The 13,146-nt window shown below is 37.1% G+C and overlaps 2 protein-coding genes across 5 annotated transcripts; one reads left to right on the top strand and one right to left on the bottom strand.

The window, feature by feature from the left end:
- The first annotated feature begins 532 nt into the window (after positions 1-532).
- LOC121788572 (transcription factor TGA9-like) lies at positions 533-6,207 on the top strand. 2 transcript variants are annotated; one of them, XM_042187220.1, is made up of 12 exons: positions 534-934; positions 1,008-1,099; positions 1,504-1,586; positions 1,798-1,992; positions 2,708-2,752; positions 2,906-2,965; positions 3,095-3,172; positions 3,355-3,403; positions 4,350-4,621; positions 4,706-4,927; positions 5,700-5,842; positions 5,924-6,207. In XM_042187220.1, exons 1-12 carry the CDS (start codon positions 816-818, stop codon positions 6,009-6,011), a joined length of 1,446 nt encoding a protein of 481 aa, XP_042043154.1. In that variant the 5' UTR covers positions 534-815; the 3' UTR covers positions 6,012-6,207. The 2 variants fall into 2 exon arrangements, with proteins under 2 accessions (XP_042043155.1, XP_042043154.1); XM_042187221.1 differs by lacking the exon at positions 2,708-2,752 and having other exon boundaries at positions 533-934.
- A 4,848-nt stretch (positions 6,208-11,055) lies between these two features.
- LOC121788570 lies at positions 11,056-13,146 on the bottom strand. 3 transcript variants are annotated; one of them, XM_042187215.1, is made up of 5 exons: positions 12,820-13,146; positions 12,420-12,682; positions 11,948-12,159; positions 11,595-11,856; positions 11,056-11,524 (listed from the first exon to the last, which is right to left on the bottom strand). In XM_042187215.1, the coding sequence occupies exons 2-5, from the start codon at positions 12,678-12,680 to the stop codon at positions 11,201-11,203; spliced, it is 1,059 nt and encodes a 352-aa protein (XP_042043149.1). In that variant the 5' UTR covers positions 12,681-12,682; positions 12,820-13,146; the 3' UTR covers positions 11,056-11,200. The 3 variants fall into 3 exon arrangements, with proteins under 3 accessions (XP_042043149.1, XP_042043151.1, XP_042043152.1); XM_042187217.1 differs by having other exon boundaries at positions 12,420-12,637; XM_042187218.1 differs by having other exon boundaries at positions 12,420-12,623.

The raw sequence follows: 13,146 nt of genomic DNA, 5'->3' as shown, positions 1-13,146 counted from the left end.
AGGAGGAGGAGAAGAAGAAGAAGACGACGAGGAAGCCGACTCCGACACCGAGTAGACGGTGGTGAAGTTTTTAGTTGTATTTTATTTTAATTATTCGTTGTATACAATACAACGAATATTCGGCCCTAATTACCTCGTTTTCTATTTATTTACACTGCGATTATTTTAATAATAAAATTTGGGGACTATTGGAGGTGTCCACTATAGTGGCGGAAATAGAATTTTGGGACTATGGACAATAAACCTGGGACTATGGACAAAAACTGGAGCGGGGCTATTGGGCGTGTCCGCTTGGACACTCTAAGTATTTTATTGAACTAATGTTGTTTGTCAATGCACAAATTTCCCTCTTTTTTTAATCTGTTTTAATTTCGATTTTCTGTTGCAAAACCCCACAAAATAAGCCTGGGTTGCCAGGACAAGATTTTCTGTACCCATGGCTCGACTCCCAATTCTGATAGTACTAATTATTACACCCCCACAGAAGAGAGAGTATAAAGTATAGTGTAGAGAGAGAGAGGGATGATCAAATAGAATAATCAGATTGATTTCTTCATAGAGAAGTAGAGAAAAGAAAGCTAGATAGAGACCCTCCAACAGCTCAAAACTTGTAGTAGTAGTAAATCATTTCAACAGAGAGAGAGACCTTCTCACTGACTCACTCCCTTTTAGACAAGAAAGCTATGATCTTTTGCTGATCCATCTTTCAAGAAAGTGGCCTTCTGTCTTCAAATCCCTCAACACACCAAAACCTCAGAAAAACAAAATCAAGAAAATCACCACCTTGAAAAAGAATGGCCTGAAACTGAGTTTGCATGGCGAGTCACAGAGTCGGTGAGCCAGCAGCTTTGTCTGACTCGGGAGCTCCACACCACCACCACATCCCCTACGCAGTTCCTCACATGCTCCACCACCCCACCAACTCTAATTTCATGTAAGCCTAAAAAAGATTCGATTTTTCGAACTGGCCTTTCGATTTTCTGACTTGGGTTCCTTTGTTTGACAAGAAATCAAGAAGGGCCAGCTTTTGATTTCGGAGAACTTGAGGAGGCCATTATTCTGCAAGGGGTTAAGATCAATAATGATGACAAAAAACAACGTATGCTACTTGCTCTCTCCCTCCTCTTTTGTTTTTCTTACGTTGCTTTGTGTAACCAACTCCCAAGAAAGAGAGAAAGGGGAGAGGAGGGTTTGTTTGTGCAAAGGGGGGTTTCTTTTTCTTGCACAGAAATCATTCTTGGACTAGGGATTTGAATGGCGTGTGTTTCAAATATGGAAAAAACCAGACCTGCTTGCATGATTCTTTTACTGACATAACTGCAAAGCAAAAAAACCGATACATAAAAGGGGATTAGGTTCTTACCCTTCTTTTTAAACCAAAGTTTGAAACTTTCAAAAATCCCAAACATAAAATTCCAGAAAAATTTCCTTCTCGTGGTAGTTTTTTTCAAATTTCCTATTTTCTGCCTGATTCTTGAAGATTTTGCTTTTGATTTTTGGCAGATTTATACACAGCAATCAGGCCGGCAGCAACTCTGGATATGTTCCCTTCTTGGCCTATGAGATTCCACCAGCATACCACAAGAGTACTCTCTCTATATTTACCTCTCTCTCTTCATAAACCAAGCTTCATTTCTTGCTCTTCTCCCTCTCTATCTTGACCACCTTCTGCAGTGTTGTTTAATGTGTTTTTGAGGTTTTTTTTAAGAATAGAATTCTTTTTTTAGATATTTGGTTGATGGTTGTGATGTGATGATGAAAGCCATTTTGACTAAAAATTTGTGTCATTTAATACAGGGAAGCTCAAAATCAGGAGAGGAGAGTACTGATTCCGGTTCAGCTGTAAACACACTTTCCAACACACCAGAGTCTCCTTCAGACCACCGCCAGCCACCCCCTCCACCGCCGCAGATGGACGCCGCCGGTGGGATTGACAGCCCGAGGATGAGTGGCTTACAGTCACAGCCACCAGCTAAACCAGCCCCAGAAAAGGTCTGCTCCACTTTTCCCCAATTCTTGATTGAATTTCTTCCCATATCTAAAGAAAAAGGTCTCATCTTTATTGCTAGTTTGCTATCCTATCTCTCTGTGTATAATCCCACATAGCTAGCTGCAAGAAAGATTTGTTGGCAAAGGGGAACTGTACTTCCTCATTGCTGAGGAGTTTTTCTGATTTTATTCTGACATATAATAAATCCATCTTTCTTGATCTATTATAATAATATATGCCTGTGTGCCTCAATCTCCAAGACTGCAGTTTCAAGTCCTTGTTCATAATTGCTACTTTTTCCCATCCCAAGAACTGTAGTTTCTTTTTTTCCCTCTCTCTTTCTCTCTCATGTGAGGGATCTTCTTCATAGGATAAAAAAGGGAAAACAAAATATAAAGAGAATTTGCAGACAGAAACAATAAAAATAATTAACTCACATTTTTTTCTCACAGTGGTCATCTCCATTATTATTTTCAAGAACAGTTGTGAAAAATGCCAGCATATCTTCTAATAATAAAAAATTTGAAATCTTTCTGAAGATTCTGCCATTGCTGACACGTTATCTTCCTTCCCCTATTCTCTAACATAGAATAAAAAAATAAAGTTCAAATTTTTGCCGTATAAAATTTGTTTGTTCTAGCTGCTCTTATTGACTCTAGTAAAGTAGAAACGAATTAACCATTGTCTCTCTTGAATTTATTTTTAAAAATAATGCAGAGAAGCGGGCCTGGTTCTAACTCAGACAAAGTGCTTGATGCTAAGGTGATGAAAAGTGCCAAATTATTCACATGCATGCATGAGCTGAAAATTTAGTCTCACTGATTTTCATAATTTCTACAGTTTTTTCTTACTTCCCAAATTTGAATTCCTTTAAATTATTTATCTTGAGGCTTTGTATTTTTCTTCTTCATACAGACATTGAGACGTCTAGCCCAAAATAGGGAAGCAGCTAGGAAAAGCAGACTTAGAAAAAAGGTAAGTTGCAAAATTTTTACTCCAGTTCTCCTAATCCCCCCCCCCTCTTTCCCCCAAAATTGTTTCTTTATAAATATACTCCATATAAATATTATATTTTTATATGTGTGTGTTTGTGTGTGAGTACAGGCCTATGTACAGCAGCTAGAATCAAGCAGGATCAGGCTTGCTCAGCTGGAGCAAGACCTTCAGAGGGCAAGGTCACAGGTAACAACAGTAACATTTAATGGAGTAGAAACAAAGAACATAAAGTAAATCAAAACATCTAATATAACATAAATAAAATAATTGAAGGATGCCAATCCAAATTTTTGTTAATTAATTAGTGTCTAATCCTCTATAATTGATTTTCTTGACTTGCTCCCTTTCTCCATCACTATATTCAACAGGGACTTTTCTTAGGAGGAGGTGGGGCTGCAAGTGGGAGTATTAGCTCTGGTATGTGTCTACATTTCTTAATAGTGATTTTACTAAACTGCCCTCTACATAAATTGAAGACTTCTTCCCCCTTTTCCCATGAATGTTTGATTAAAGATTGATTTTTTTTGAAGGAGGAAGGAGTTAGTCTTTCCCATGCTAGTTAATTATTGCATTATTGGATTTGTTTAAACTTAAATGACATTATTAGATTTGTCTGACTTCAATCTAGTTATGAACAAAAACATCAAAATTGTCAAACCCTTCAATTTGTAGACATTAGCTAGACTTTTTCTTCCTTCATGCTCTAATTATTGACCATAAAATAGTGGGACTTAATCTTAATCTTCAAAAATCAAAATTTTTGGCTAGATGTTTTGTTGTATCGAGTATAAAAGGAGAATTTGAAGCCATATTAGGCTTTAAACTTTTTTCAACTAAAACAAAAAAAAACCTTCTATTTTTGACTAGAAGTTTTCTTCTTCTTGAAAGGCATGTCAGATTTTAATTACTGTTTCAGGGGAAAAAAGATTCAAATCAAATATCTGTATGACCAAGGCTGCAATTCTTACCACATGGTCAGCAAGAGTGTCCTTGACGTGTGTGTTTTCCCCTTCCCAAATAGCTGGTTCTATCAGTATGAATAATATTTGGAATTTTGGAATCTTTACAGTTCAGTCTTTTGCCTCATCTGTGCCCACAGATATTTGAATCCTGGCATCAAGCCTTTGTACATTATGCAAAAAGTTATGTGGATATACAAAAAATATAAAATAAAAAATCATACAAAATCAAAACCAAAAAAAGGTGGGAATAAAAAAAATGGTGTAGTAGTTAGTGGTTGTGGCTGTCCTTTTGTGCTTTCTTGAAGCGTGTCTTTACTTTGTGAATGCAACATTCATGGGCCCTCAATGGACTATGTGATTCACATACTATAATCAAATAATGTTATGATTTTTTGTTATAGGTGGAGCAATATTCGATATGGAATATTCTAGATGGCTAGATGATGATCACAGGCACATATCCGAACTCCGAACTGCATTGCAAGCTCACTTATCCGACAGCGACTTGAGGGTTATAGTCGATGGATACATTGCTCACTATGACGAGGTCTTTAGCCTGAAAGGCGCCGCTGCTAAATCTGACGTCTTCCACCTCATCACCGGAATGTGGACTACACCTGCAGAGAGGTGTTTCCTTTGGATGGGCGGTTTCCGGCCATCTGACCTGATCAAGGTTATAGTCCATCACTGTACAAGTCATTTGTCATCATCCACATTTTTAACTGATTAGTAACCATTACATTTTATTGATTATCAGATGTTGATACCGCAATTAGACCCTTTAACGGAACAGCAATTCATGGGGATTTGCAGCCTTCAGCATTCCTCACAGCAGGCAGAGGAGGCTCTCTCTCAAGGCTTGGACCAGTTGCAGCAATCCTTGGTTGATACCATTGCTAATGGCTCTGTTAACGACAGCATGCGTCACATGGCTGTCTCGTTGGGAAAGCTCGCCAATCTTGAGGGCTTTGTTCGACAGGTTCATACACCCACTCCCTCTTCCTTTCTTGCATTTAGATCAGTCCTATCATGAAACTATGCAAAAATAGAATCTGATTTTAATCCCTTACCTTAAGTCATTTAAAAGTTAAGGCTTGCACTTTAGGGACACGCCGCGTTGTGGTTTGATGCTAAAATGTGATTTTAATTAGTGAGATAAGCGATAAGTGATTAGAAAGCATATGTCGGAAACTAATGCAACAAGATAAAAGTATCATTCCCATTCCTTTTTGGCTTTACATTTTGCTTTCTCTTTTAAGTTCTCTCTCAACCATACTTTAACAGATTTAGGTATCTTTCCTCGTCAGCGTATACGTGTAACGAAGTAGATTTATCTTTGGACCACATAAAATGGCTCCATTAGATTTACATATACCTAAGTACCTTCTTTCATCTGTCAAAAAACATCTGAAAATTGTTAGTATTTAGGAAAGGAAAGTATAAAAATACTTCCTTTTTCAAGAAAGCGCCTTCATGAAAGCTGCTTTAGCATGATATGACTAATCAGTCCATTTCTGGTGGAACCAATTATAGATGCTCGTTTTCTTGCAATGTCGTTATTTCAACTCACTGGCATGTTAAAAGCAAACAAATGACGCCTTGCTGTTAACTGATGATTTCTTAGATGAAGATTTGTGTAGCAGATCAATGCATATGTGACATTACTATTCTCTATGTGCCTAAAAACGACTCAGTAGTTGAAAAGAATGCATTCTTGACTTCATTTTGGTGCTACATTTGCAAAAACACAGGCTGATAATCTAAGGCAACAGACCCTTCATCAGCTGCACCGTTTGTTGACAATTCGGCAAGCTGCACGTTGCTTCCTGGTGATCGGAGAATACTATGGCCGACTACGAGCTCTGAGCTCACTGTGGGCTTCAAGGCCAAGAGAGTAAGATCACTTTTGCATCAACTCATTACAATTCTTGAATATAAAGATTTCATTTTTATTTATTTTTGGTATTTTTTTCAGGAGTATGATTGCAGAAGACAATTCTTGCCAAACGACGTCGGATTTGCAGATGGTGCAGGCTTCTCAAAATCAGTTCTCAAACTTCTGATTGTCACTATTATTACTATAACCGGTTTTATTGATGATTAGGTGAAAATTGAGGTTGTTTAGGAGCTACTCTTAGAGAAAATAGGTTTTCCTCCTATAATTTTGATGTAGCTTTACTTTTAATGTCAACATAATACAATGTTCTCTTGTAAATGTATATCGATGTCTATGCAAATTAATTTTCCTTTTCTTATTAATCATTTCAAAATTGTGGGATGAAATTACTGATGGATGATATAGTGTTGTTACTTTTTTTAAAATTTTTTAAATTTTTTTTATATTTTTTGATATAGTGTTGTTAATTATGGGTTCTTTACCGTTAATTTTTTGAAGGACTTCTGGGATTTATCGATACAAATATTCGTCGGTAAATCTTGTTTTATTGTTGCCACACGTGTGACAAAATCATAGTATCTCAAATTAAACTAAACACATTTGTAGGATTTTCAAGTGAAGAATAAAATTGAGTGCCATTTTGTAATTTGTGCTATAAATAGCTATAAACACTTGAAATTAAGGGCATCCCCATAGCCACTCTCTGGGGCGGACAGCGTCGCTGCCAGCGGTGCGGCACAGCCCCGTCCGCCGTCGTGCTTGCGCCAACGGCACGGCTCTGCTCGATAATAAGAGCACGTTCGTGCCGCTGAGTATGGCGACGTGGGAGCGTGCGATTAGCCAACGACAATGCCGTTGTAATTTCCTTTTTTTTAAATCGAAAATAATACCAATTTTTTTTTAAAAAAATTCAGATTTCCAAAAAATATAGCCGTTTATTACCGTTTTTTTTATTTTTTAATTCCCGAATCATCTATAAATACACGCATTTATCATCCATTTTCTCATACAACACATTCATCATCCATCTTCCTCTATTACTCAAACTCTCTCTAAAAATTCAAAAATGGATTTCACCAATATCATGGCGGAAGCAGAGCGTGAAGAACAAGAATACTATGAACAATATCGTGCCGCCTATGAGACCTATGTAGCCACCGCCACCCCTGCCCCCTCCTCAACAAACTAGATCAAAACGCCGCTACATTCCTCGTGACCGGGAGGGAGCCCATGAAAGGTTCGTTGCCGACTATTTTTCCGACAAGCCGCGGTTTCCGGAAGATTACTTCCGGTTCCTTTTTGCATGTCAAAACGGTTGTTTATGCGTATTGTCAACACATTGTCCGCCCGTGTTGAATACTTTCAATCACGTAGAGACGCAACCGGTCGGCAAAGTCTCTCGCCGTTGCAGAAGTGTACTTGTGCCCTCCGACAACTTGCTACTGGGCAAACGGCTGACCTCTTCGACGAGTATTTGCATGTGGGTGAGTCAACTGGAATCCTATGCCTCAAAATTTTTTGCGACGACATTCGTTCTGCTTTCGGTGATGAATTCCTTCGGGCACCCACCACCGAAGATTGTCAACGGTTACTTCATCTTCAAGAAACAGTCCACGGTTTTCCCGGTATGCTTGGCAGCATTGACTGCATGCATTGTAAGTAGAAGAATTGCCCGAATGCTCGGAGGGGGCAACACTTAAGCGGCCACAAAGGCGGCCGCCCAACGCTTATCCTTAAAGCGGTCGCCGACTACCGCCTATGGATTTGGCATGCATATTTCGGTGTTGTCGGATCCAACAACGACTTGAACGTGCTCTATTCTTCACCACTATTCAATGATGTTTTGAATGGTGTGGCACCGGTGGTCGACTTCATCGTCAACGGAAATCCGTACCATATGGGTTACTATCTCGCTGATGGTATCTACCCAAGGTGGTCGACTTTCGTGAAGACGCTCAGCAATCCGCAAGACCAGAGACGGGTTCTTTTTGCGAATCGTCAAGAGTCTGCTCGGAAAGACGTCGAAAGAGCTTTTGGGGTCCTTCTAGGCCGATTCAACATTGTGAAGACCTTGTCTCGGCTGTGGTACTCTAAGACTATTGCCGACATGATTATAGCTGACGAATGACCGATCACTGCTAACTTTTACGACGGGGATGAAGCCGGAAACTCAACCGCAAGGTCTCCCCCATGCCGAGGTGTGCATACGACGGTGCGAGAGAGGATCGAAACAAGACACACAATGCGCGATACCAAAGCCCACATTGACCTACAAGAAGACATAATCAAACACATTTGGGCGAAATTGGCGACGAGTAGTGGTTTTTTTTTAATTTATGAATTTAATTATGTAATTTTTAATTTTTAAGACTTTAATTATGTAATTTTTAATTTTTAGGATTTGAATTATGTAATTTTTAAATTTTTAGTAATTTGTAATAGTATTCAAGGTATTTTTAATGCATTTTAATATTGTGGAAATGTTTTTATTTAAACTGAATAATAGAATGGTGGAACCCTTGATCATGTCTTTGCAGAAGAGTATGGATGTGAGTGTTGTGCTCTTGGGGAAGAGAAGAGAGTAAAAAATGAATAAAAGTAGTTACAAGCCCACTTTCATGCTCTTGCCTATGAGCATGGATGGGGATGCTCTAAGGAATACTATACATAATTTATTATTGAATTGCCATAAAATTAAATCAACTCTTTTCTGGAAAAAAACATAGTACTAACTTTGGTTTTTTTTCCCCAATAGTAGTGCTAACTTTGGTTGGAAATTGAGAGTTTTAGCGAGAAGTATGCTTTCCGCTTCAAAATTAAATAAAAAATAAAAAATATCACTTTCATTTAAAACGTTAAAAACGAATAAAAAACTATCACAATAAAGTTTGATACCTTTCTTTATTTTTTAATCTACAATCGAACTACATCAACTAACAATAAAAATAACTTGATTCGCTGATTAAATCTTCATAGCGATTTTAAAATCCCCATTTTTCAATTCAATATGGCCCACATTTTAAACCAAAATATAAACAATTAATTAGTTGTAAAAGGCTAAGATTTTGTCTTTTTTCGAGTGCTTTTGGGAATTAAGTTAGTTTATTGGGCACACAAGATGACCTAATTATCACATTAATTTAATTAAGACGTCCTTTTACAAATTAGGTTTTTTGCAATCAAGTGTGGCCACACAAATTTAAATATGATAAGATTAGAGTATTTCATGAAGTTGTAAGGTGAAAAGTGTTTATTTGCTAACTGATTTTAATTAGTTGCGTGACATGATTCTCAGTACTTAAAAAAAGTTATTCGTGATTGGGAAAGTCGATAACATACTTTATTACTTAACAACTGCTCCCTCTGTTCCATAATAATGGAGACGTTTTTTTTCGCCACAAATATTAAGAAAAATTGTGTTAAGTGAGTTAAGTAAAAGAAGAATAAAATTGAAAATGAAAAAAGATCTAGAGATGAAGAGAGAAAAAAGTAAGAGAGAGTAAAGTAGATGTGGAAAAATTTGTTGACTTCTAAAAGGGAAATAACTCTATTATTAAGAAACGTACCAAAATGGCAAAATGACTCTATTACTATGGAACGGAGGGAGTACCACAAATTACACTTGTTTCAATTCATAATTTAACTAATTGTGTTTTAAATCAAGACTATTAATTAATGAATTGATAATAATGATTATAACAAGAATTATTCGGACAGTTTGCGTCGTAAGACTAAACACATGATTGAAACAAATATACTTAATTAATGCTTGATTATACCAAACGAAATCTAACTACTAGTTTATAAATCAAACATAAAAAATAATTAATGATCAAGTAGAATGTAATTAATCTGCTAATCGTTGACAGTAAAACTATTTATTTTTGCCGACATAGGATATTAGTATACTACTATGATATAAGGTCGATGTAACAATCAGAAAGGTTTGACTTTTTTAGTGATATTTTTATATTTTGCATTATAAATTGTATATTCAATATCTTTAATTTTCATCTTGATTTATGTTTACGTAAGTATTATAAATTATTTTAATATATGAAATATTAATTTGTGAAACTGTCTCTAAAAGGGAAATTTTTAACTAGCTGAAAATTATACTATAATAACTAATACTCCCTCCGTCCTAAAATAAGCGAGTCACACTCCTTTTAAGGATGTCCCACCATAAATAAGTCATTTCTTTTTTTAGCAAAAAATCATCTCTTTTACTTTAATCATAAAAAAAGTTAACTTAATCAAATTTGAATTAGCCCATAGTCAATTTGGAGTTCACATTGTGGGCCATAAAATTGGCCATAAAATTTAATTTTATGGCTATGATTGTTCTTGTAAAAGCCTCATAAAATATTAGTGGACTGATTCAAATATTATTGGACATGGGATAGTGTTTATTTTTGGATTTAAATTTCATTTACTTAGTAAATGTGGCCTAAGCCCACTAGGAACCAGGTAAAGTTTATTAATCTGATGAGAACCTACATTATTATGAATTAAAATGTACTGAGAAATAATGAATTAAAGTGTATTGAGAGCAATTGCGGATCCATGTAGAGGCGGAGTCGATCGACCTTTGGAGTTGCTGCCGATCCCACAGTGTGATAGTTCCACCTGACACACCATTTGTGTTTTGATACCGGTAACGACCTTTTTCATCGTGTCCGACCCCACGAATTCAGTTTTCCTAATCACTCATTGACTATGGGTTAAAAACTTGCAAGCAACAATCTGTATACTACCATTTATGATATAGTACTCCCAGTGGGCCGGGGCCCAATATACCATGGGCTGATAAAAATGCAGAGGTCCAATGAGTTTTCACATCAGCGTTAGCATAATACAATTACACATACTTTTAGGGAATATTTAGGATTTATTTTGATTTTTTTAATTTACGAAATATTTTGATATCGATTTATTGTATAGTCAATTTTGGGTAAGGGAAATTTTTGAATTTTGCTTATTTGCCTAAAAGTATGATTTTAAATATGGATTTGAACTTAAAAGGTTTTGATTAAATTGCCAAAAAATAAAGAAATATAAAAAAAAACATATCAAAAGAACTAAATATAAAAAAGAAAAGTTAGTGACAAACTATGCCTTACACACTTTAGCACATACAAACTATATATAAAGCAATTTTTTAAAAATCTAAATCCACTATATAGAATAAATTCTCTATCCACAACCTATTTAGTGGATTCAACACCAACAATTGCAACTCCATTCACAACCAAATGTTTCTTGAAACAAATAGAATACCAATACTTCAATCTACTTTGCAAGATCATCACTTTTGTGATGAACAAGAATGGACAAAAAAATTCAACCAAACTACTAGCATTGAGGTCTATACATTTGAGGAGGATCTTCTCCAAGAACAAGAGACCTCAAGATGGCTTCACACACATCAGAATCATAAACCAGCAGATGCCCTCCATCCGGGACCTCGTGATACCGAATCCAAGGCAGTTTCCCGGAGACGTGCCTCTGCAGCTGGACCGGCACCACCTTGTCCTCGTGCCCCTGCCATATATGCACCGCGCTTTCCCTCTGAGGATATGGATTGCACAGCTCCAACGGGTCGAAGTCCCACTTGCCAAATGCCACCACAAAATCACGTCGTAGGGAATCGAACACTGTCCTATCCCTTACCTTGTTCTGAATATGTGCAAAACACACATGATTAGGACAGTTTATGTTGATTTCTTGTATGAATTAGTGTCTTTACCTGACTAAGCAATTGGTAACCCGGTGTGATCTTGAGCACTTCTATGTCCTTTTGACTGAAGAATGCAGGGTTCCTATCAAGAACGGTCGATGATGGGAAGAGCTTCTGTGTCAGCCACCAATACAGCAATCGTGGAGCGTGGCTTGCAACGAAAACAGCCCAATGGGAAAGGCCTTTTCGATAGTCATCCTTCGTTAGGTCACTCGGAAGAGAAGGCCATTTGTAGTTTATGTATGGAACTACTAATGCAACACCAGCTAGCCTAAAACATCACAACAAAGAAACCAACATTCTTGAATAGCCCAAACATCAATCAACAAATGACAAGCTTATCGGATCAAACGACTATATACCTGTTTGGTGTTCGTCTGAGGCAACCCCAGACAGGGTAGCACCCCAACGAAACGCCAAGCACGAAGAACTTTGATCCCAGCTGCAACTTATCAGCTAGCTCCTCAATGTCAGAGGCTTCACTTTTTAAGGATCTCTTCGGATTGGGATCGCTTTCGCCATATCCAGCCCGGTCGAACAACAGAAGACATATCTTCAACTCCTCAAGAAAATCCTAGAGGCTAAAGTCACATCAACTACTAAAAAACTAATCCTAATTTCTACCACAAACAGAACCAGAGGCAAAAATTCAGGTTTCTACTTTTGTAAAGTGAATTAAATTCAGATCAAGAAACCAAGATTGAGTCTTTACAACAACACAAGCGAGACATCCAACAATCACAAACTACAATTGAACATAAGGCCATCAAACCCTAATTTCACAATGAAAAAATAAAAAATTTACTAAAAGGGGGTAAATTAAAATTACCATACCTGGGAAGCCATAAAGTTCATTTCTTTAGAGCTACCAAATCCATGAACAACAATAACTGTGTAATTGGACTTATTCATGGGGACTCCTCTCTCTGTGTAAGCCAAGAATCTTCCATCACTGAGCCTGATTCCTTTTGAGCCACAGATTTCAACATCAATGGATGAAGATTCAGCAGTTTCAGCAGGAGGGGCAGGAAGAGTGGGCTGCTTCGATATCCCTAAACAACGCATCATCAAAACTGCCACTTTCTTGAAAACCATTGCTGCAGATGAAGCCCAAACGGAAGGGGGGGGGGGGAAATTGAATCTTGAACTAAAAAAATTGAATCTTGAACTAAAATGAATGCTTAAAAGTAGAGATGTGTATGATTGAAGAATGAGATTCTTGTTGTTGGCATACCTCAGAGATAGTGTGATCTTCACAGATTCTTGTCGATTATTTATTAGCTTCTGTATTGTTTTCGGACAGAGATGTTGACTTCCTAGTAGCAGAGTTGTCTGAAGATGTAGATTGTGCCGACAATAGCTTCCACTTTGAGCATCTAAAAATGTTTTTGGATCACAGTTTTGTGTAAAGATTGATTCTTGGAGGAGTTCTATCAACTATTGCTTCTGAGATTTGATGAAGTGTGAGATGAAATTCAGTTAACTTCAAAGGAATGGTGGCGGCCCCATACTCATATGTAAATTCTTCTCTCCCTCTCTCTCTCTCTGTCTGTCTGTATTA

Source organism: Salvia splendens, unplaced genomic scaffold (assembly GCF_004379255.2).
Source record: "Salvia splendens isolate huo1 unplaced genomic scaffold, SspV2 ctg1078, whole genome shotgun sequence".
Lineage (NCBI taxonomy): Eukaryota > Viridiplantae > Streptophyta > Magnoliopsida > Lamiales > Lamiaceae > Salvia > Salvia splendens.
The sequence above is the reverse complement of the archived record's forward strand: the minus strand, read 5'-3'. Positions and strand labels throughout refer to the sequence as shown.